Source organism: Biomphalaria glabrata, chromosome 6 (genome assembly GCF_947242115.1).
Source record: "Biomphalaria glabrata chromosome 6, xgBioGlab47.1, whole genome shotgun sequence".
Classification (NCBI taxonomy): domain Eukaryota; kingdom Metazoa; phylum Mollusca; class Gastropoda; family Planorbidae; genus Biomphalaria; species Biomphalaria glabrata.
Genome location: NC_074716.1, coordinates 49,740,150 through 49,763,542, shown reverse-complemented (window position 1 = coordinate 49,763,542; position 23,393 = coordinate 49,740,150). Strand labels below are relative to the sequence as shown.

Here is a 23,393-nt window from a genome sequence, read left to right as displayed (position 1 = left end):
AGTTCTCAATGTAAGTGTACATGGCGATTAGAATAGAAAGTAGTCCTATAGAAAACCACAGCTCACGTCTTAACGTTTTACATTGCTTCTTTCATGTAGAACTATTGAGCTATTATAGGCTTGTAAGAAAGTCTTTGCAGTGTAACTTCTAAAATTGTTACTTTCTGACATTTAATATTGCAATTAATATATTCATTATGGCTCTGAGACATGGACACTTTACAGAAAAAACTAAGACTTCTTGAGTGCTTTCACCAAAGATGCTTGCGCTCCATCATGGACATACGGTGGCAGGACCGCACTACAAACAGCGATGTCCTTGCCAACGCCGGTATGGACAGTATAGAGGGACTTCTTATGGTCCAACAGTTGCACTGGGTAGGGCACGTATCCCGTATGGGAGACGAACGAATGCCAAGGCAGTCTTTTTTGTGAGCTAAAAGGTGGTCGACGTGACAGAAGCGCTCCACGGAAATTCTTCAAAGACCAGCTTAGTCGTCAACTTTCCTTGGCTAACATAGAAGAGAGCACCTGGTTGCATGCGGCCTCCGAACGAGACAGCTGGATGTCTCTCACGAAGGCCGCGGGATACACATTTGAGACAAAAAGAAAATCTGCAGCCGAGAACAAACGCAGACGGCGAAAAGAAAATCTAAATCGGCCACCTGCGGACAATGGTTATGCTTGCTCTGGATGTGGCAAAATATGTAGGTCACAGTTGGGGCTGCACAGCAAAGGGAAATACTGCATTCCTCACTTATCTTCGGACTCGAATTTCATACCATTTTGCAAGAATATCGCTGTTTGTATTGTGGTCTTTGGTGAAGTCGTTCAAGAAGTCTTAGTTGCTTTTTATAAAGTACTCATGTCTCAGATCCACATAGATGGGTTGAGAGAATACTGGTTGAAACTGATTTTTGTAGACAGGCGAGCGATTTATTTCGCCACACTCTCGCTTGAATGCGTCCAAAAGCACGACTATCCATAATCACATATCAAACTCTCTTTAAAACAATGCGTCAATTGATACAATGCTTCCCAGATAATGTGAAGTTATCTACCACTTTAAGGGATGTCTATGGCAGTGATCTTTGGGCTGAGTAGGTTTTATTGGGTGACTTTTGGAACATGACTTCTGTTTTACCGAGGTTTATAGGTTAACAAATAAAAAAAAAAGGCAGCAGCGTGATGAAAATTCGTTGACCGCGAGCTGGATATCATCAGGGCCAGCCCTAGGCCTATGTTGTCACAGTGGTGGACCCCGAAGGTTCAAAAGCTCCGCGCTAATTCTAGGTGTAAATTATTAAATTAAACCATTATAATTTATAATAGGGTTCCCGTGGTCTCCTTGTTTTCAAGGAGCTCCTGGAAATCTCCTCCTAAAACACATAAAAATGTCCTTAAAAAGACAAAATTGTCATTTTGGGGTGTCAATCATTATGGTAAACGCCAGTCCTACGCGTGATATAAAAAAACGGCATCGTCAGCTTTCATTTAATAAAAATGTAATGCAAATACGAATTTATTTTCTAATACAAAATCTTTATTTTCACTTATTATCCTTATCAATACCCTTACTGGTCCACGCGCAATCCTCATTTTTTTCACATAGGGCCCCGCAAATGTTAGGGCCGGCCCTGATTGTGCAAGTAAGGCATAAGCTGTGTTATGACCATTTCCTACGTTTTGGTATTGGACGGCAGACTTCGAAGCTTAAACACATTGCAATAATTCACCAGCAAAATAATAACAAAGTAAAAGCTACCTACGGGTGTAAGCAATTAAAGTGTAAACAACTTATAAAGCCTTTAAAACACAATAACTAATCATACATAAAGATATTTCATTATTTTTCTTCCATAGTTTCATAATGGATCAATGTAAATTAAGATGGTGCGCAAATGTTTAATTACGCCAATTGAATCATTAAAACTTTTTCTTGTTTGCGAAGAAATGTCTTAGTGTACTGCTGTGACGTAAGCGGTGTCAAGTTTTTTTTCCCATTGACGTCATATAGAAAATTTCATTCATAAAACATTCTAGCCAAAATAAATTTTTCGATAATGAGCCATTTTCAAACCGATATAACGGTCGACCTTGAGTTTTCCCGATGTGGCCAATGAGTTGAGAATTTTTTTCTCACTATTATGCACATACCGTGAACTTTTAAAGAAAATCGTTAGAGCCGTTTTGGAAATAAAATTTATATATATATATAAATATAAATATATATACATACATACATACAAGAATTGCTCGCTTAAGAGTATAGGATTGGTTATTAGCAAGAACAAGAAGCCAAAAAAACAAGAATTGATTTCAAAGATTACATTCAGCTCGCATTTACCGAAATGAAGATCGGAATTTGTGTCGGACTGTGTGTTCGATTGTCCTCGAGAGAAGAATTTTGTAATGCTGTCGTCGTCCCATATGCTAGGACAAATTTGTACAAATACTCCTTCTTCCCTACTGCTATTAGAGCATGGAATGGGTTGCCTGAGCTAGCCAGGAAAACCAGTGACTTGGCAGAATTTAAGTCGTTGGTTAATATGCATGACTAAATGCATGACGCGTAGGACGTAATCATCTTCTTTTTTGGAGTAACGTTTGTATTATATAAGATAAGATAAGACATTTGAGAGATTCAATTGTTTATGTTAATTGGTATAACGAATTTCCCGCTATTCTAGCGTCAAATTTTCAAACAAATATTCTAAGTGAAAACTACAAACCTACTATTATGAGCCACCCTGTGTAAGTATATTTCTTTCAAAATTAAATAAATAAATATAGGCCAATGTTGATGTTAAATCGTCATTATTCATTGGTTTGTTCAAGCCTAGCCCTTAACAGATTTGTTCTTCTTGTGATAGCATTAGAAAATAAAACTTCCCCCTTTCAGATTTGCGATCTATAGGGCAGATGATGTAAAGGTCATCTGTTTCTGTTGCCCACGGTGAACGAGAATGGCCAGCACAACGACCAACCGCCTTTACTTTTTCCCCAACTAAAGTTGGGTACCCATTAGAGCTGGGTGGGCTCAGAGGCGCCCCAAAAATCACGAAAATAAAAATCCCAGTCTTCAGCAGGATTCAAACCCGGGACCTTTCAGTTAAGAAGCCAAGTGCCTTACCACACAACCACCACGCCTGTATTAATAAAGAAGGTTGTTGTGTGTGTGTCGGACATAGCTTACGCAACAAGAATATTGATTGACCTTTAAACAATTGTTTTTCTTTCTAATCCTGTTGTTGTGCTTGTTTTTTAATTGTGTAAATTGTTATCCTCTTGAAAGCTTAGAGAAGTTACTCAAACAGAGACTTTATCTGAAATTATTGTCATGTGAAATAATAAGACGAGAAAAGCACATATAGTTAGGTATTAGATAATATTATTATTATTACTATTTTTTAACCAATGCTGTTTAATTAAGCGTTCTAATTATCATGATCATTTCATCCAGCCCCTAAAGCACCAGCTTCAACATATCTTTATAGGGCCTTCTCAATTATCGTTTCATTCTAATGATGTTATATATTCAAAAGATTATTTCTATCTTGATAATTTGTATTTGTAATTCTGACTTTTTAGCACTTGTGCTTTGTGTCAAAACAAATAAAATAGTTCATTGTTGTTAAATTGTTAGGACACCCCTGAGTCCACCCAACTCTAATGTGCTCTAATGGGTACCTGACTCTAAGTGGGGAAAGTAAAGGCGGTTGGTCGTTAAGCTGGCCACATTATTATCTCCCTCACCCTAAATCAGTAGCGTAGCTAGAGTGGGAAAAAAAAAGGGGGGGGGGCAAAATTAGAAAATCCCCCAAGGCGCCAACTTGCGGAAAAAAAAAAGGGGGGGGGCTTAAACGAGTGTTTAAATTTGTTTTTACATTAAAAATTACGCCATTATCTCATGTCACGATGTCGAATTCCAAAATGCAGGGGCCCCTAAAAAGGTCAAGCCCCCAAATCCATAGCTACGCCACTGCCCTAAATCGACGATGGCCAAGGAACTTTCATTTTATTCTTGACTCTAGCTAGCATAGTCACACTCGGTAAGGGGAAGTGAATCCTTAACATAGAAAGTGCTTTAATCGGGTCTCGCTTAAATAACGCGCCAAACTCCTCCTGCTTTACTGAGTTATTTCTCTTTGTTGGTCCGAATCACACAATCTCAAGTGTGCTATAGGTACGGACATAAAACATCCTCAAGGCTCGTAAAGACCTTTATAAGGGAACAGTACTAGGGGGAAAAAATAAGAACGGCAGATGAAAGAAAACATGGGAAGACAATATATCCAAGAATGGACGGGATGATCTAGTGAATGAAGTAAGGGAACGACTAGCGACAGAGCTTTCTATAACACACAACAAAGAAAACTACTTACAAAACAATCATAAGACAAGTAGTTATGTATGCACGTAAAACCTGAACGCTGACCAAAAAAATCTTTATTGTCCGTAAGGAAATTTGTCTTACAATTTGTGTATCACGCCAAGCAAAACATTATAACTATAAAAAAAAAACAATATATACATCCGAGCGGGTTGCAAAAGTAATATAGGGCCTACATGTGAAAAGTTTATATCAGACTGTTTCTATTTAATGATTTGAAAATCCGCTAAGTACTTGGGAAAGGAAAATCCTCAGAAAAATATATGGTGCCATACATGAGGAAACCAGACAAAGGACTTGCACCAACCAAGCAATATACCAGCCATATGAAGATCCCTCCGTAGTGACGGAAATAAAATAGAACTGATTACGTTGGGCGGGTCACCTCGATTGTATGCCAGAGAACAGAGGAGCAAAGATTGTTCACCGGCAAAAACCAAAAGGCAGACGCCCCAAGGGCAGACCACAAGTACGGCGGCTTGATGACGTAGAGGCAGATCTACAACAGCTAAACGTCCGGGCTTGGAGACGTAAAGTGCTGGGTAGATCAGAATGGAGCGATGTGCCAGAACAGGCCAGGGCCTTCCATGGGCTGTAGTGCCACTGGGATGGATCGATGGACAGGACTAAATTAAAAGCTGCTCGAATTCTGACAAAAGGCTTAGAGAAATAACAAACAGAACAAACGTGAGGCCTCAGAGGTTCAAACGACTAAGAAACATGTGAAGGTAAGAGGTAGGGTTACAAATAAATCTTGTGTTCAGCTTTTTACTAAGCTTACATTAACTCATCTCGAGTGAGGCGCAGAGGCTGAGCGTGAGGCCTCAGCGGTTCAAACGACTAAGAAACATGTGAAGGTAAGAGGTAGCAATGCTCTGGTTACTAGTAAATCTTGTGTTCAACTTTTTACTGAGCTTACATCAACTCATCTCGAGTGAGGCACAGAGGCTGATCGTGAGGCCTCAGCGGTTCAAACGACTAAGAAACACGTGAAGGTAAGAGGTAGCAATGCTCTGGTTATTAGTAAATCTTGTGTTCAACTTTTTACTGAGCTTACATCAACTCATCTCGAGTGAGGCGCAGAGGCTGAGCGTGAGGCCTCAGCGGTTCAAACGACTAAGAAACATGTGAAGGTAAGAGGTAGCAATGTTCTGGTTACTAGTAAATCTTGTGTTCAACTTTTTACTGAGCTTACATCAACTCATCTCGAGTGAGGCGCAGAGGCTGAGCGTGAGGCCTCAGCGGTTCAAACGACTAAGAAACATGTGAAGGTAAGAGATGGCAATGCTCTGGTTACTAGTAAATCTTGTGTTCAACTTTTTACTGAGCTTACATCAACTCATCTCGAGTGAGGCGCAGAGGCTGAGCGTGAGGCCTCAGCGGTACAAACGACTAAGAAACATGTGAAGGTAAGAGGTAGCAATGCTCTGGTTACTAGTAAATCTTGTGTTCAACTTTTTACTGAGCTTACATCAACTCATCTCGAGTGAGGCGCAGAGGCTGAGCTTGGCTTCCGAACCAGTGGTCCGTGATCGAATCCTGGTGAAAACTGGGGTTTTTATTCTCGGGATCTTAGGGTAACTCTGAGTCCACCCAGCTCTAATGGGTACCTGACATTAGTTGGGGAAAAGTAAAGGCTGTTTGTCGTTGTGCTAGCCATATGACACCATTGTTAACCGTGGGCTACAGAAACAGATGAACTTTATATCATGTCCCATAGATCGCAAGGTCTGAAAGGGGAACTTTACTTTTTTCTTTTATATCAACTCACCCTGTCAATCAGGTAAAACGTTTGTTCACCCATTCTACGGGTTGAAACTTTGCAATATTCATAGACAAGAAATGAATCAATAAAAAAAAAAGGAAATTAGTCAGTTAATTAATGTATAATTTGATACCAACAAGGAAAATTAATCCTGCAGTATTCACAGACACGGCTAACTATGTGGGATTTCCTCCCCTTGGATAATTGAGCACGTTATTTCTCCCAAAAAACTATTCTCGGATCAAGTTGAAACTTTAAACAATTATCTATTGTACATACCAAATCATGAATCCATTTACAAAAATAACAAATTAAACAATCAATTATAAGTAATTAATTATTTTGTTTGATGTAAGGGAAATAACTTCTACAGTATGGAGAGATATAGTTGTAAGTGCGGATTTCTTCATCTAAGATAAGCTTTGTTTTTTTAAGGGCACTTTTAAAATGTTTGCTTGTTACATTGAATTCCATTTCTGGACCCTTGTTGAACAATGTATGTTTAATTTTAATGTTTGTTATTAAGCATCTTGTCGATCCAGATGTGTAAAGAATACTACCACCTGCATGTCTAGAAATAACAAGATTACAAGATAGTTTGTGTGGAAACACGAACTCCAAATCTGCACGTCTGCTTATATTATCTTATATATAACAGACGTTACTTCACAAAAAGAAGTACACATTTCATATGTCAATCTAGTCATGCATACTAAATCGTTGTTGTTTTTTTTGGCTGATTCAGGCAACCCGTTCCATTCTGTAATGGCAATTGGCTAGCGCATGGAATAAGAAAAACGTGCACCTATTCCTACGTAGGCATGTGTATTTCATTACGTTTTGTTTTCCTATTTATGCTTACCAAATGTTATCAAAACAAATAATTGACTTAAATACATACTTAATGCAGTCTTTCTCTCTTAAAACAAAAGTAAACACTTTTTTTTTTTCAAAAATCTTAGCAGCCTTTAAAACAGAAACCACTTTGTTTAGTAATACGATAATTAATACCAATATTTTTATTACATTATTTTCGAAAAAACAACAACAAACAAACAAACAAAAAAACGGTTGCATAAATGTTTTACAAATATACAGAAAAATCACCCCCCTTGTAAATATAGTATCCCATGATTTTTACTATTGATAGTGAATAGTTGTAAAAAGTATGCATTAAAAAAAGAAATTGCATATTTAATTTTCAAAATTAAAATAATTTCAGAAAATTAAAAAAGGGCCGGTACAAATTTATATACAAATTTGAAGAAGCTGATAAACACAATATATGCCTAACGTTTAATGTGTTGGCGTATTTACAATGTACTAGGCACACTAATCATACAACTAAGCAAATATTTATAACATATGTAAAAAAAAACTTGCTATGCAACGATTAACTGGCAATGTCTATAGAAACAGCTGATAAATAAAGACAGAAGAAGAAGTGGATCAAGCATTTCCAGGAGCTACTTAACAGACTTACTCCTGCAAACCCACCAGAAATACCGCCAGTTGCAAAAGATTTGCCTATCAAGTGCAGTGCACCCACTAAAGATAAGAGATTCGCAGAGCAATCAAGCAGTTAAAGAACGGTAAATCTGCAGGATATCTAGTTGAAACGCTAAAGGCAGACTTCGATACCAGCATGAAGCTACTATACTCTCTCTTCTGCACTGTAATGGAAATAAAAGAAATACCACCAGACTGAACAGCTTGAAAGGCGGGATATCTCATCAATCTCCCAAGAAAGGTCCTGCTTCAACTTCTATAACGCTATTGTCCATTCCAGAAAAGGTTTTTAACCGCATCCTGCTGGACCGAATGAAAGATGCTGTAGAGCCACATCCCTTTAGTAACAAGCCGATTTTCGACAAGAGAAATCAAGCACAGATTAGACTGCGAAGTTACGCATCATTCTGGGACAGTACTTGTAATGCAATGCCACTTTCTACGTCAATTTTCTTATGATCCGCTTGCAATACAAGATCTCGAATGAGGAACTATAACTGGCAACGAACAAAGAAGCAGCCCATTGAAATAGATACTGGAAATGGATAGGCCACACCCTTCGCAAGCCTGCATCCAATATTACAAGACAATCCAATATCTGGAACCCCAAAGGAAAAAGGGGACGGCCCAGAAATACATTGCGCAGCGTTTTGGAAGCAGACGGGAAAGATGTGGTGACAGTTAAAGAGACTCGCCCAGAACCGAGACGCCTTGAGGAAGCTGGTTGGTGGCCAACGCCCCAGGCGGGATCTTGGGCAGTAATGATAGATCGAGTTCTATATAAATTTGGTTAACCATTTATAAATAGCCAAATTGCCAGCCCTATTGTCCTTAGCCAGTGCAGAAATAAAATGTTACCCACTATGGGCTCTGGCCAGGCGTTCTTTGCTAATTTACGAAGTATCTAGGGGCCTATAAACCTGCTGAATATTACTACTAGAATCTATAGATATTTAAGATAAGCCTATTCAAATTATAAAACCCACACGCGGCCAAATTTTTAAAGTCCGAATTAGACCATGTAGGCCTATAACTATAAGGATTAAAGGAAAAGGTGAAACCTACATTTATAAATCATTAGAAGGAATCTCCCCACCCCCTTTTTTTTAAAAAAATACAAATTCTACATCCCGATTCTTTATTAGCTAATTTTATTTACCTACATGAGTAGTTTACATTTTAAACATAAATTACCCTAATAGTGAATAGATCAAATTAAATTATATACAAAGAAGAAGTATGTTTCAAACAGGTCTAATTACCTAAAAACAACATTTGTGTGTTCAATACAAAGGTGAATGTTTCGCAATGTAATTAATTAAGAGCTGAGAAAAAAAACCACAAAAAACGATACAACTACAAGATAGGCTACAATTGATATTCTATAATTTATTTTGCTTTAATATAGGGCCTAGCCCTATACCTAGATTTTACATATTTTTTGTACCACACAATAAACAGTTTTTGAGAAGGGTGCATTTGTCGCAATGTAAAACGAAAGGATAATTGTACTCTCAGAACATTTAATTTGTTTCCGAAGTAGTTGGCGAATAATTTGTTGAGCTGCAAAATATTAATTGGTATTTAAATTCTGAAAAATGCATGGGTTTGGGAGAGTATATAGATATAGATTCTATCTGCTTTAAAAAAAAAAAGAAGCAAGAAAAGGTCTGAAAATGACTAGAGACAGAGAGTATTTAATATTAATAGACATAGAACACCAGCCACGTGACATAGAACAAAGTCATGTGATATCATTTATAACCTACTGTATTAGTTCCCATGTAGAACAAAAATATTCGCTAGGTGGCGCTAGTTCATAAATTGTTCTACTTTTTCCGGGGCAAATTTTGCTTTTGTTGATCATTGTTAAGGATCTTAACTGGATTTCTACATTAAATTTAATACATATTTCCCATTATTATCTGTTGTACGTGTAAAGCTGACAAAGGTTAATGAATATTTGTATTTTAATAATTTACTTATAAAATTTTATCGATTTTGGAACATAGGCTATTTTAAGCTTTAACCTAGCATGGATTCATTGAATCAAACGCGCGTACTCCAAGTCAAGCTGGAAAGCAAACCATTTACCGCACATTGCTCGTATAACTTGAAAGTAGACTCACCTGAAAGGTCTAGGACTAGATCTAGATTGACTAGATCTAGATCTATCTAGTTCTAGATCTAGATTCTATTGAGATTCACGTTACTAGTTAGCTATTTTTATAATTGTATGCTGTAGTAGTGTAGTCCAGTGTAGACATGCTAGCCAAGCGTGTAGTTTAATTTGTTACAATTTGTACTGTAGTTAAAATCTACTGAAGATAATCTAGAGTCTAGGCTAGGTAGGAGTCTAGATTAGTAATTAGATCTAGAGTCTATTATATCTAGACTAGATCTAGTTAGATTGGTTAGAACTTGACAGATTAAATTTAAAACAGGGAAGATCTAAAGTCTAAACAAGAATGACTAAATTCTCAAGATCCTGACTTGACTCTCTAAGTATTCTAAGATAGTTATACTAAGTTATAGTCTAAGTCTATAATATAGACTTAAGTAAGACTAGACATAATAGATCTATAATACTATAATATTATTAATACTATTAATAGAAGATATAGATCTATTTGTCTAAAATAGAATTAGATTATAGATCTAATTAGACTAATTACTTAAAATTAAAAAAATCATAAGTGAATGAAAATAAATTAATAAAATAATAGATCATATCACATCAGTTATCATCAGTATCACTATCAAATAATTGAAATATATAGAATTTATAGATCTATCTATAGTCTATAGTCAGTTTAGACCTAGTTAATATAGATAATATATACTATATATACTTATATAGTCAATAGATATATATATATAGTATATAGTTTAGTTAGATTATTAGATACTTTATATTTATATAGATCTAGATCTATGATTGATAAAATAGTATTTTATTTATTAGTACTAATCTAGTAGATTCTTATGATTCTAGAGTTATCTAGACTGTCTAGACTAGTCTAGAGCGATTTATTATATATTAGAATTATCTAGATCCTCTTCTAGACTCTAGATCTTTATTCTAAATAATTTTATAATATATAGATCTAGTATAAATTTAAGTATAAAAGGTCTAGAGGCACTGGCCTATATAGTATATAGAGACTATAGAAGATATATCTAGATCTATTTACCTAACTATAGTAAAGTATAGTAATATAGACAGAGTTAAATCTAATATACTAATAATAATAATAGATCTCTCTACTTAGATTTAGAGTTACTAGAGTGTAGACCAGGGGTTCTCAACCTTTGGGTAGCGGCCCTCTTGGGGGTCGAATGAAAAATTGCCAGGGGTCGCTTAAGATCCCCGGAAATTTGAATTATTTGTCTATTCATCATTGAAAGTTTTTTTCTGTCCATTCTAATGGGCTGTAACAAGCAGATTTGAATGGTACTTGGTATTCAAACAATTTCATATATCCCGTTCTGGATTGTGTTGCGCCTTCTTCCATTTCCAAGAACAAATCTTTGCGCAGCAAGGTTTTCCAGCATGTTAGTTATTAAGTCCAAATTCAGAAGCAGACTTGTTACAGATATTGACATTCGTTGTTTCGAATGCATTCCTGATCTGGTGGAACAGAAACAAGCTCAACCTTCATACTATCATTGGCTGCAACATGTATATTGTGAATACGCAATAGAAAAGTAAATAAATGCAAGTCTGAATAAAAACACTTTTTAAAAATTTTATTATGATCATAAATTTACGCCGCCTAGTGGGAAATTATATTAGGGGGTAGCGGAACTAGATAGATATTTACTTTAGAACTTTAGACATGGGCATAGCCATTTTTTTTTTGGGGGGGGGGGGTATTATTTTCTCCCTCTCCATATATATTATATATGTTTGTGTGTATAAGTTATTAATATAATATTCATTACATTTTGGCCTAGCGAGTCCAGAGTGGAGCCCGGTGCTAAGCATTCTTTCAGGTTTTTAAAACTAGAAAAAATGCATATTGTTTGTCAAAACCAAATCTGCTAATCATTGTACTTTATTAATGGAACTCAGCGACTGGTAGAAAATGGTATCTTGTAAAGTTTTGATTTTTTTTTTATTGGAAAGGGGAGGAGGGACTGCAAAACCCCTTTTGGCTATGCTCATAATCATGAAATGTAGTAATTGTAGTTATGCTTTTCCGTTTGTTTGAAAAGGGGGGGGGGGTTAACCTCAAACCCCCTGTTGGCTTCCATCACGGAATTTGGTGATTGTATTTTGCTTTAGATTTTTTATGGAAAAGGAAATTTTATCGAACCCATCAGCAAAGCCCATAGAATCAGGTGAATGTAGTTTGCTTTAATAGTTAATTGAAGAGATGTGTTTTTGACCTCAAAACTCTCTGGTGGCGGATTTTAAACTCAAAACCCCCTTAATTTTGGCTGCGTTGGTGAAAGTGATGGTTTAGCATAAAAATCTCACCTCTATAAATAACAAAATTAAAAAAAAAACAGCTCATAAAAATCCAGCCCCCCCCCCCCTTTCTGTGTGTTTTGGGGGGGGGGAAGGTTTTGAAACGACCCACCACACTGGATACGCCCATGGATCTAGATCTAAATCTAGACTCTATAAAACTATCTATGTAGTTATTGAACCGTGTTTCATTGTAGATGTAGTCTATTGGCAGTGACAGACTAAGAAAGGAGTCAAGAACTCTAGCTAGATTATAGACTGATAGTGTCTCTATTCTAGATATATAGTATAGATTTATGATATCTACTCTTGAATTCTACGATTATGTCAAGTGTAGACTAGACTAGATCTACCGACTACTTCTGAGTACTTGTCTACTGTCATCTAGATCTAGATTTTATATATATATATATATCTAGTATCATTTTCTGTTTAGTTTCTAAAGTCTTCATTTGTCCGAATCACACACTAGACTGAGTCACATGCTCATTTAAATTTAGTTATCTTATATTATTCAGACGTTACTTCAAAAAGATGATTACGTCCTACGCATCATGCATTTAGTCATGCATGTTAACCGATGACTTAAATTCTGCTAAGTCATTGGTTTTCCTGGCTGGCTCAGGCAACCCATCCATTCCATGCTCTTATAGCACTAGGGAAGAAGGAGCATTTGTACAAATTTTTCCTAGCTATGGAACGAGGAATGTGCCTTTAGTTTTCTGGATCTAGAATAAATATATATAAATAAAATATAAGATCTATAACATAATATAAATATAGATTTCCTAGACTAGATTCTTACTAAATCTGATCTAGAATTATAATTTGATATTATCACTGGGTATAGATTTAGGATCTATATCTAGAATTCTAGGAGATCTAGATAAGATCAATTTAGGTTAAAACAATACAGCTAACTAAAGCATATTTAATATTCTCATTGGCTCTCCCCCCCCCCCCCCCTCTCCCAAGTCATCAATAGTTTATATAAAATGGTCAAGCAGCTTAAGTCATAAGAACTTGCAAACCATACTATGACTAAACCCAACTTATAACTTATAAACTTTAGTTAAGTCATAAGGTCATTTTTATTTAATTCTCTATATTTACTCATTCAAGAGTTCACAGTAGCTTGTAGACTCTTACATTGACTCTACTAGATATAAACCATATTGTTAATTATGATATATAATATATTCTCTTTTCTTATTTTCTTTGTTTTAAAATCTTTTTCTAATTGGAGGGTATCAAATTACCAATTTTTTACAGATTAAAAAAAAATCTACCCTGTTTAAATTAATTATTGATGCTTTTAGTAACAGAAACACACTAGGGAGCAGACTGCTTTTAATTTGTTTACAATAGAGGTTTAAAATTCCAAGTTTAGTGGGACACTACTTGATTGCACCTGTGACACATTTTTTTACAGCCGACATCTAAGTAATACTAAAATACATTATAAAATTAAAAAAAAGATATAGATAATGCAATGTAATTATATTGTTAACTCATTTCAACAAAAATGTCTGTTCTATACTCCTTGGTTTTAGTAGAATTATGCTACTTCAAACTAACGTAATCATCTAATTTTTTGAAGTAACATATATATGTATTAAATAAGATTTATAACCCATATGTCCCATGCTACATCAAAAAATGCCATTTTGTGTACTATTTCACACATTTTGTACTAATTTAAAATGACACTATGCATGTTTCAAGCTCAAAATGTCACAATTTATACATAACCATTTCTATGTGCAATGAAATGAAAACTAACATTTAAATTACAATTTTTTGAGATATATATATATATACAATAAACTTATTAGTGAACCAAAACCTTTTGGTCACCATTACTGGAGAAACACTCATATAATCTGATATATAACATGCATTTCCTAGATCTCAGATTCAATGTCTTTTGTAAGGGCTATCTTTGTGATTTTAAGTTAGCATGTTTGAAGGACATGATCCCATTCTTTGTTCATTCTCTTCAGTTTGATATTTCTCTTTGACTGTATTCAGGTTTCTTTGTTTTTAATAGTACCTCTGATAGATGAAAGAAAGCTTGATTCCCAGGGTTGAAATCATATTGCTTTACTTATTAAAGAATTATTAATCTAATTTTTCATCCTTTTTTTTTAAGGTACAGTGCTTCTTGTATGAGTTGGTTTGCAAGACAAGTTACTGAATAAAAACTTACTTGATAATAAAAAGAGTTCAAACTTAACATACAGGTCAACAGTTTGGATAGAAATGGATAAAGTAAAGGTTAATATTAGTTATGTTTATTTGTATTTCACACCTGCTGTTAACATATATTAGTAACTTGTAATCATGGCACTTAAGTGATTTTTTTTTATTACTGCTTACAAAATGTTTGTCTTGTCAATTGTTTTATATTTTATCTGATGTTCCTTAAGTGTTCTTTTGTAAAATGTTTTGTACAATGTGTCTGATGCTCAATAGTTGAAGATAATCTACATCCTAGCCCAAACCTCCTACAGTATGATTGCAATGGGTAGGGTATGAACCCGGGACTATCGAGGTAACCGAACGACAGTCCAGTGCGCATACCACATGGCTAGGCAGCCATGACAGTTAAAACTTTTAACCATGAGGGTGTTCAATTACAACATAGTGTAATCATATAGATGGTAAGGCCGTTTGGGTTTTGTTGGCATGGCTGCAGTCTTGCTTATTTTCTCTGTTCTTCCATTCTGATCTCTTTTGTTCTTTGTGTGCATTTTTGTTTTCTTTATCAAAAAGATTTCCTGACTAGCTCCGTGATCTAAAGTCAGTGGCTCCCAAGATTTTTGCTTAGTAAAGTGACTTTTGAGCAGTTGTTTTTTTTTTTTTTTTTTACCCTCTTTTCTTCTGTTCCTAGCCTGTTACTTCTCTTGAGACTGTTCTCTGTGCATTTGCTGTTTTGGCAATTGGGTGTCACAAGGCCTGCTTATCAAGCTCTAGCTGTAGAGGTGTTGGTGTGATGCTTTTCGTTGAAGGAATCCATTGTTTGGGATTCAATCTTACAAAAGAAGCTTGATAGCATGTGTTTAAAAAATGATTCTTGTCTTATTTCTGTTCAATGTTCAAATGATTGAGGTGGTTTGAAAATAAAAAATTATTATAGATCTGCGAAATAAGAAATTAAAATTAGGTTAATAGGGGTACCAATAGTGACATTTATAAATCATTTCATTTGTAAGATAAAGTATTTTATATCAAACATTTTAGCATTATGAACCCATTTCTATAACTAAAGATATTTAGGGTTTCAAAACTATTAACCAATACTTTTTTGAAAATAAATTTCTTGTGTATAAAATATATTTGAATGTACAGGTAGTTGGGGATACCATTTCTGCCTACTACTTCTGCCTGTGTGTTGTTTGTGTTTATATAAATATACAGCTTGAATCTTAGGGTTGGAAATCATTACATTCTTATACTGATTCAAGAATTACATTATAAATCGAATTAATCTTTATTTCTTAATAATTATATATGATCATAATCTGAAGTTTAATTTTATGATGTTTGTTAATATTAAATGATATTACATTTCCTCACTCTCAGTAGCAGAGATGAGATTTGTTTAAATTTTTTTTTTTTGGATAAAGGCCTACATTTAAAAACCTTTAGGGTTTGAATTTTTATTTTGATAACTAAATCCTGATTAGAATTCTTTTGACTCCCACTTTAGAGCGTAGAAATAATCAAACCATTTGATGGTCATTTTTCAGATGCACTGATGTCAAAGGTGGTGATGCCACCATTAGTTGAAAGATAAGGAAGATCTACTTGTAATGGCTAACTGTGGACAGCATACACCCAGCTTGCACTAATGGCAGATGTTGTCAATCCCTTGAATGCTGTTACAGCCAACAGACAAGACTCTGGAAATGTTGTCACCCCAGAGTCTCCAGATTCAAACATCTTGTCTCCTACCATCAAGGAGGCCATGGACTTCATATTGCCCAAGTCGGCAACACAACTTCTTCAGCAGGGGCTGTCATGTGACCAACCGAACCATATGCAGAACCTGCCAGAGACAGTCTCTAATATGCTTCCCAATTCAGTGGCCTATGATGCTCCATACCCTTCCAAAACAACTGGACTAATCACACCTGCCAGCGGAAAAAGATCTTGTGATCAGCAGGCAGAGTCTCATTTTAATAATCTCAATGGCTCTTCAAATGATGGTCAGAAAAAAATCAATAAGATTCGTATTTCAAAAGCAGACCTTGAAATCATAACCTCAGCTAGTGATATTAGGATGAATGATTTGTCTACGGAAACAGATAGTGACCCAGAGGACATGACTAGATGCTTTAAAAAAAGGAAGCACAAAAAAAAGAAGAGGTCACCGAAAACCAGCCCCGAAAGAGAAAGCTCTATCCTGCATAATTCTATTTTGGAAGAAGACCCATCCTCTGTCATGGGCCATAAACTTGTATCCGAGTTAAATGTTAAAAGCTTAACTCAACCTTTAACTTCAAGAAACAATGAGTTGCAAGGTACTCTCTCAGTGACAGATTCTTCTTTTGACACAAGGCTGCACAGCAGTGGAGACAAAGATGGCAGTGGTCTTCGTGACTGCCAAAATAGTTTTGGGAAAACTATGCCAAAAAATGGTTTCTCTGGTGACTGTGCAATAGGTGCCGAAGATGTCTCCAACTTTTCTACTTCATCATCAAAAGAAAATGTTTTAAGTCAACGAAAGCCTTCTGGTCAGTCGCTGCCTAGGACTAAACGCATGGAGTATAATATAATAAGACATAAGAGTAAAATCAAGAATACATTCCTGCCTTGCTTTGTTGTTCTAAACAAATGTGCGGACTCATTCAAAGTTTCCAACAGCCACTTTGACTTCAGCTCCAATGAGCTTCCTTTGTCAATCAGAGTTAAGTATCTTCTAGAAATGTGCCGCAAAGGGAAAATTGACTGTAAGAAGAGGCGATTGAAAGGAGTTTTCATAGTAGACAAGCCTGTGTATAAAAACATCTTTGAAGAGAACATTTTGATGGGTGCTTCTGATGATGAGTTTGAGAACACCCGCAGAAGCTTGAGAAAACGTGTAAAAAATATCAGTTACGTGGAACCAACAGAGGATGACATTGTGGATGATTTTAAAAGAAAGCGATCACGTTCAAAAGCCAAAGAGTCTGGCAGTGGTCATGACACAGACACGTCTCAGGAAACCAAGAGGAAGAAAACTAGTAATAATTCTGAAGAGCCCTGTAAAAATACAGAAAGTGCAGCAAGCAAGCTTGAACAAATGACTTATACTAAAGTGGGTAAAAGTGCTAATGAAATTATTGTATTCCCCAAAATCCCCATAGCAAAAGACATAATCAAATCTCACAAAGCAAATGAAAATGTGGAAGATAAGCTGAAAAGTAAGATTGTGTCCAACAGATCAAACCCACCTCTGCCTTTTGATGCCAGTACAAGTTCACTTCGTCCGTTAATGGCTAAAAGTCCAGTGGCACCAGCACCAGCCCGCGTCTCTGTTTTTTCAGGTTTTCCAAGACAAAGATTGTATTCGCCTCCAGCGGGGCCTATTTTTCCCATTAATGCACCTCAGTTTTCTACTGCTGTAACAGCTCTCAGCGCTGTTCCGAATATTTCATCCATAACCACACTTTCCAACCCAATGGTGAGTTCATCTCAGCCTATACCTATGCAGAAGCATCCACCACAGTATTGTGTCATGAAGGTGGATGGGAAAGATGTCTTGCTGCAGCTGGTGCCCAGTGGTGTTGGAGGGTCAGTACTGTTGCAAGGGAACAAAACAGCTCCCCTGTTAAGTCCACCATTAAGGTCAACGCCACCTATCTCCACCCAGGCTATCCCAGTGCCTGTATGTGCAGCTCAGGTTCCTACAGTATCATCTGGTCTGTTTCCTTTGTTAGGACTACCATTGGTCAATCAAAGTGTTAGCTCAACAAAAAATAATATTCCTTTATCAGGATTCCCTGTGATATCATTTGCCAGTGGTAGTGGTTTTACCACTCCCTTAACAGCCAGAACAACATTGACCTCTGCAACGCCACTGGCTCATACCTCTGTTCCTTTAAAAACCACTACTTCATTAGTTTCAGTTGTTCCATCTACTGGGATGGTGACAACTTCTGTCATCCGAACCACTAATTCTACCTCAGCTGTGTCATCTATTCTTTCTACGATGGGAGCGCCTGCTTCAAAGGCCTTGAGATCATTTGTTGCAGATCAGATTAGACCCGCTGTTGTCCGACCAGATCAGGTAGCAACTTTGGTTGCTCCGGGACTGCGAGCTGTAGTTCCAAACCAGACAAGCTCTCTTCGCTCCATTAGAATATTTGTGCCTGGCTGCACGAACACGGGCACACCAGGACGCTTTGCAACGCTAGGGAGCATTGCCAATAGCAGTCCTCTGACAAGGTTGTCTGCTAGCAGTGATCTGTTACCTCAGCGTAAACAGTCACATGATCATGAGTTAACCCCAGAACAGAAGGCTGCCAAGCGGAGAAAACTGGAGAAGAAATACCCGCTTCCTCCCGGTGTTGTGATCAAAACTGAACCCCTTGAAAGCCACCCTCCACCCACAGTGACTACTGCTGTCCGGTCTTTGTTAAGCCCAAACATTCAATTGGTATCTTCCGTGTCGAGGCCAGGAACAACTGTCAGAATTATTGTCCCTTCTGCGGCCAATTCTGTAGCAAGTGGCGTTCGTGGAGGTCAAAACATTGTTTATCGTGCATCCTCCGGAGGAAGCCAGACTGTGTTGACAACTCTTGGAAATTTGACATCAATTGTTTCTTCTTTACACTCACCATCTGCAGCTATAGTTTCCTCCGTTACCACTACAGCTACTATTGCCTCGTCCAGCTCCACACCTCAAAACCTGCCTAAACAAACTAACAGTTTGGAATTCAGCTCCCCTTCATCATGTGCACCTACTCTAACCAGCCAGTCTCCTGGTATTTGGAGCCCAGCGTCATCCTTGTCGGATAATTCAACCAAAACTTCTGGGACAACGTCGACTTTGACCTCAAGTGTGGAGAGATTACCAGCTGAGAAATCTTTGACCAAAGAAAGGCTGGAGGAACTGAAGATGAGTTTAATTAAATTCAGAGAGCTTGTTAGTAAGCAAGAAACTCTAGGACTCAAAGGGGAACGCCTTGACAAATTAAAAGACATTCTCTTGATAAAAGAGATGGAGCTTGAGAAAATGCAAAAACAGCTTGAGGCTGATTTGAATACTTCAGGTGCCGTTTCACAAAGTGACTTGAATTGCTTAGAGGATGTTTCACAAAGCGAGTTAAATTGTTCTGCTGCTACATCACAAGAGGAATCAAATTCTTCACCTGATGTGTTGCAGAGTACATTAGCTGACACGTCACAAACTGGTACAAATTCGCCAGTGGACCTGTCAGAATCTGTAAATACTGTCATAAATGCAGAGAATATGGCAGCAGCAAATGATCATCTAGGCACTGAGGATGAACCCTTTGTTATAGATTAATTGTTATTTATAAACTATTCTTTATATATATATATATCATTGTTTAAATACTGTACACATGAAAATAAGTTTTGAACACTTTTGTTTGTAGTTAGGAGTACATTAATAATTTGTTCCCAACTTAGCTGTATAGTAGGACCCATTGTATTTTGTATACTGCTAAGCAATAGGCAAATATTAAAAAAACACTGCATTCTCCATTATGTATTTAAAAGAAATTGTATCTAAATGGAAAGACATTTGAGACTTTAGCTGTGTTTGAATGTTCTTGTGTCAGCTTACTTTATCCAGAGTAAGAATGTCTGGTTGTGTGGTATGTTCTCTGGACTGTCATATTGATGGTACTGGGTTCCAACCCTGCCTTGGGCCATCCCCTTTGGTCTTGCAGGAGGTTTGGGCTAGGATGCTATAAGGTTCAAATTTGAAAGAATGTCTAAAACACTTAAAACAATGAGTCAGTATCGAAGGCCTCAACAATTTTGAGCTACTCTGAATTATTTAACATTTAAAAAATTTGATCTTGCCAGGAGTAATTACTAACATTTCCAGACTCAGACTTAGTATTTCTCTGTTTTCTCTAGACTGACAAGTAACAGCTCGAGTTTTTCTTCACCACTAGTGTTATCAATGAAAAATCAGTACCTAAACATACAGACTCCATCCTGGGTTCAATTGTAAAAGTAGATAAATCATTCGAATAATTTCATTTTAAATCTTTGTGAGAGTTTCAATAGAAATGATATGACTCAATGTGCGCCAATCATTTCTCCAAGAACCTTTCTAATAAAGTAATTATCCTTGTGTCTTACAAAATATTATTACCTGCTGCTTGAGTATGAGTGTTATTTATTTGTAAATTGTGAGTGGCATTTTTGTCATGCTGGTGACCTTTAATTTTTGTTGTTTCATAAGGTAGAATTCTTTTTTGTGTGTGCCTAGATGCCTAGTCTTAATTCCTAGTCTGATACAAATTTATGTTACAGATGTTACTTGTAGAAAGATGTTTCTTGTGTCCTTCTGTCAAACTCCAGCAAGTGCTTAAGTACAGTCAATCAGATTTATTATCTTATTTGATTGATTACCACATGGGCCATGATCAGCCACTAGAGATACATATATATATATATATATATATATATATATATATACACACATTTTTGTTAGGCAGGTCTTTAAATTGTGTAAACACATTAAATCTCATATTAATTTAATGTATCAACCTTTACACTGCCTTGCTTGTTGAAACAACTGTTGGAATTGGATACATACACAAAAACTAACTCTGTTATAGATGGCCTGCAGGTCCTCAAAGTTATAAACTGCACATCAACACCATTAAGGGCCATGTTGTTTTCAGTGTGTATTGACAGAATGAGATGTATTTTATGTTTATGTAGACTTGCTGAGCAGTAGAAACAACATATTCTCACTGATAATTATATTATTTTTTTTAAATTCTTAAAATAAAACTTAGAATTTAATGCCCTAGAAGGGGTTGTTTGTTTTACATGTTTCAGATGTTCCTTCAGAGTTGAAGATAGTTTACTTCCTAGTCCAAACCTCCTGCAGGACGACAGGGGGATGGGAGCGGTCAGGGTTTGAACTCTGGACCATCAATAAATACAAAACAGTCCAGCGCGCAAACCGCACAACCAGGCAGCCATCCCTAGGAATCCAACATTAACTTATCATTTTTTAAACTATTTCTATGTATATATATCAGCAGAAATACTGGTCAGTGGCATGGATTATTCTAAGATATAAAAAACCCATCAGTTTTAAATTTGTATATCTACTAGTCCATGAGTAGACCTTTTTGACTAGTTACTCAGCAATACAGAGAAATAAAGGTTAGTGTTATTTTAAATGTTAAGCTTAAAAAAAAAAAGTCTTTACTATAAGTTTTTTTTTCTCATTTTCCCCATATTTTAAGAATCAGGCTACAGCCTGGGTCTATCTTGTAGATAGTCTTGGGAATCAGGCCACAGCCTGGGTCTATCTTTTAGAAACAAAAATTTCATCAAATAAAAATAATATCTTATCTTTCTCCATTTTCTTCTAAGTGTAAATCAAATAGATTAATTTTAGAAAACTGGCTGACTTCTTAATTAGCAGAATCTCTATGTTTAGACATAGTTGTGTACTTTTTCAAGAAAAACTAGCCAAATTTGAGGTCATTTTAAAGAATTTAGTTTATGGCTGGGGCTGCTTTTTCATTAAGATGGTCCAAATAGTGAAGATGGGAGGTGCGGTGGTCGAATGGTTAAGCACTTGGCTTCTGAACCTGAGGTCCTGGGTTCGAATCTCAGTGAAGACTTTAATATTGAATTTTGGGATTTTTAGGGCGCCCCTGATTCACGCAACTCTAATGGGTACCTGACTTTAGTTGGGGTAAGTAAAGGAGGTTGGTTATTTTGCTGGCCACATGACACCCTGCTCGTTAACCGTTGGCATAAGAAACAGATGACCTTAACATCATCTGCCCATAGATCGCAAGGTGTGAAAGGAAAACAGTGAAGATGCATGAACTTAATTTTTGACTTAACCTTGATCTAATTTTTTGAACCTGTGTTTGCTCTATACCATGGAGATGTTTTAGAAAATTCAAGCTATATGTTTTTACATACTAGGTACTAGGTACTTCCTAGGTTTTAGTATTATTTCAAGTTCCATTGAGATGGATCAAACAATTTAATTTGATCCACGAACAGAGACAGTTTTAGTTTATATCTATTATTTACATAGATTGTTTCGTACCATTATTCTATTTATTCTCCATCGAGGGTATTCCATTGTGAGTGATGTTTCATTTAAGAAGTTTTGAATGACATGATGTAAAGCATCCCTCTTTTTGTGTATGATGAAGTTTGTCCTGCTGCTTTCTCTCTTTTCTCCACAAATATCAGGCTTCCAGGGCAGTCTCAGAGTTTGCCTTTACAATCATACTTAATCCTAGTCCTCAGCTAGATTTGAACTCGGCTCATAACATCTATGCCACTATGCTCTGATTCCTCACTAAGTGGTAAATTAACAGTTAATCTACTGTTGATAATAATGACAGCAAGTATTGGTAGTACTTACTTTATACTTTTTGTTGTCAAAATTGTTGGTGGAAAATTATTGGTACACTACTGTATGTTTCTAGCATGATTTTAGCACCTGGAGCTAGTTTTTAAAGTTTCAATAGCTATGTTATACTGTTTGAATTGTGTGTCTATATAAGGTTAAGAAACATTATGAACTTAATGAAAAAATCTCTCAATGTTACATTGAAGGAGAAATTATACATTTGGAAATGGATGGGAAAAAAATGTAGCTTTTCTCTTGGAGTTTATCAAAATAGTTGTCCAGTCCCTTGGTTGTTCTTTTAAACAAAAGTCCATTATGCAATGGAAAAGATACATAGGAAGACATAAGATACAATAGGAAGACATAAGATACATAGGAAGACACAAGATACAATAGGAAGACAAGATATAATAGGAAGACATGTAAAAAAGTATATTTTATTTTATGTGCTTCAATGTTGATACAACTATTGTGTGATTAGTTTTGGTAATTTTTTTGTGTGCCACTGTTCGTTCTCCAGTTACTGATGACAAGGCTGAGATTTGCTGTTGTTTTATTCAAAAGAGTAGCCCTACTAACTACCACTTTTTATGTTTGTACAGAGATAAGCTCTATTGCTATTGTTTTGTCTGATATAATAAACATGTTATTTGATGATGGACAACTG

General features: G+C 36.2%; 1 protein-coding gene across 2 annotated transcripts; it reads left to right on the top strand.

The window, feature by feature from the left end:
* Positions 1-9,483: 9,483 nt before the first annotated feature.
* On the top strand, positions 9,484-23,393 carry LOC106056594 (uncharacterized). Of its 2 annotated transcripts, none has more exons than XM_013213408.2 (3): positions 9,484-9,618; positions 14,294-14,418; positions 15,894-23,393. In XM_013213408.2, exon 3 carries the CDS (start codon positions 15,995-15,997, stop codon positions 19,655-19,657), a length of 3,663 nt encoding a protein of 1,220 aa, XP_013068862.2. In that variant the 5' UTR covers positions 9,484-9,618; positions 14,294-14,418; positions 15,894-15,994; the 3' UTR covers positions 19,658-23,393. The 2 variants fall into 2 exon arrangements, with proteins under 2 accessions (XP_013068862.2, XP_055888272.1); XM_056032297.1 differs by lacking the exon at positions 9,484-9,618 and adding an exon at positions 9,642-9,875.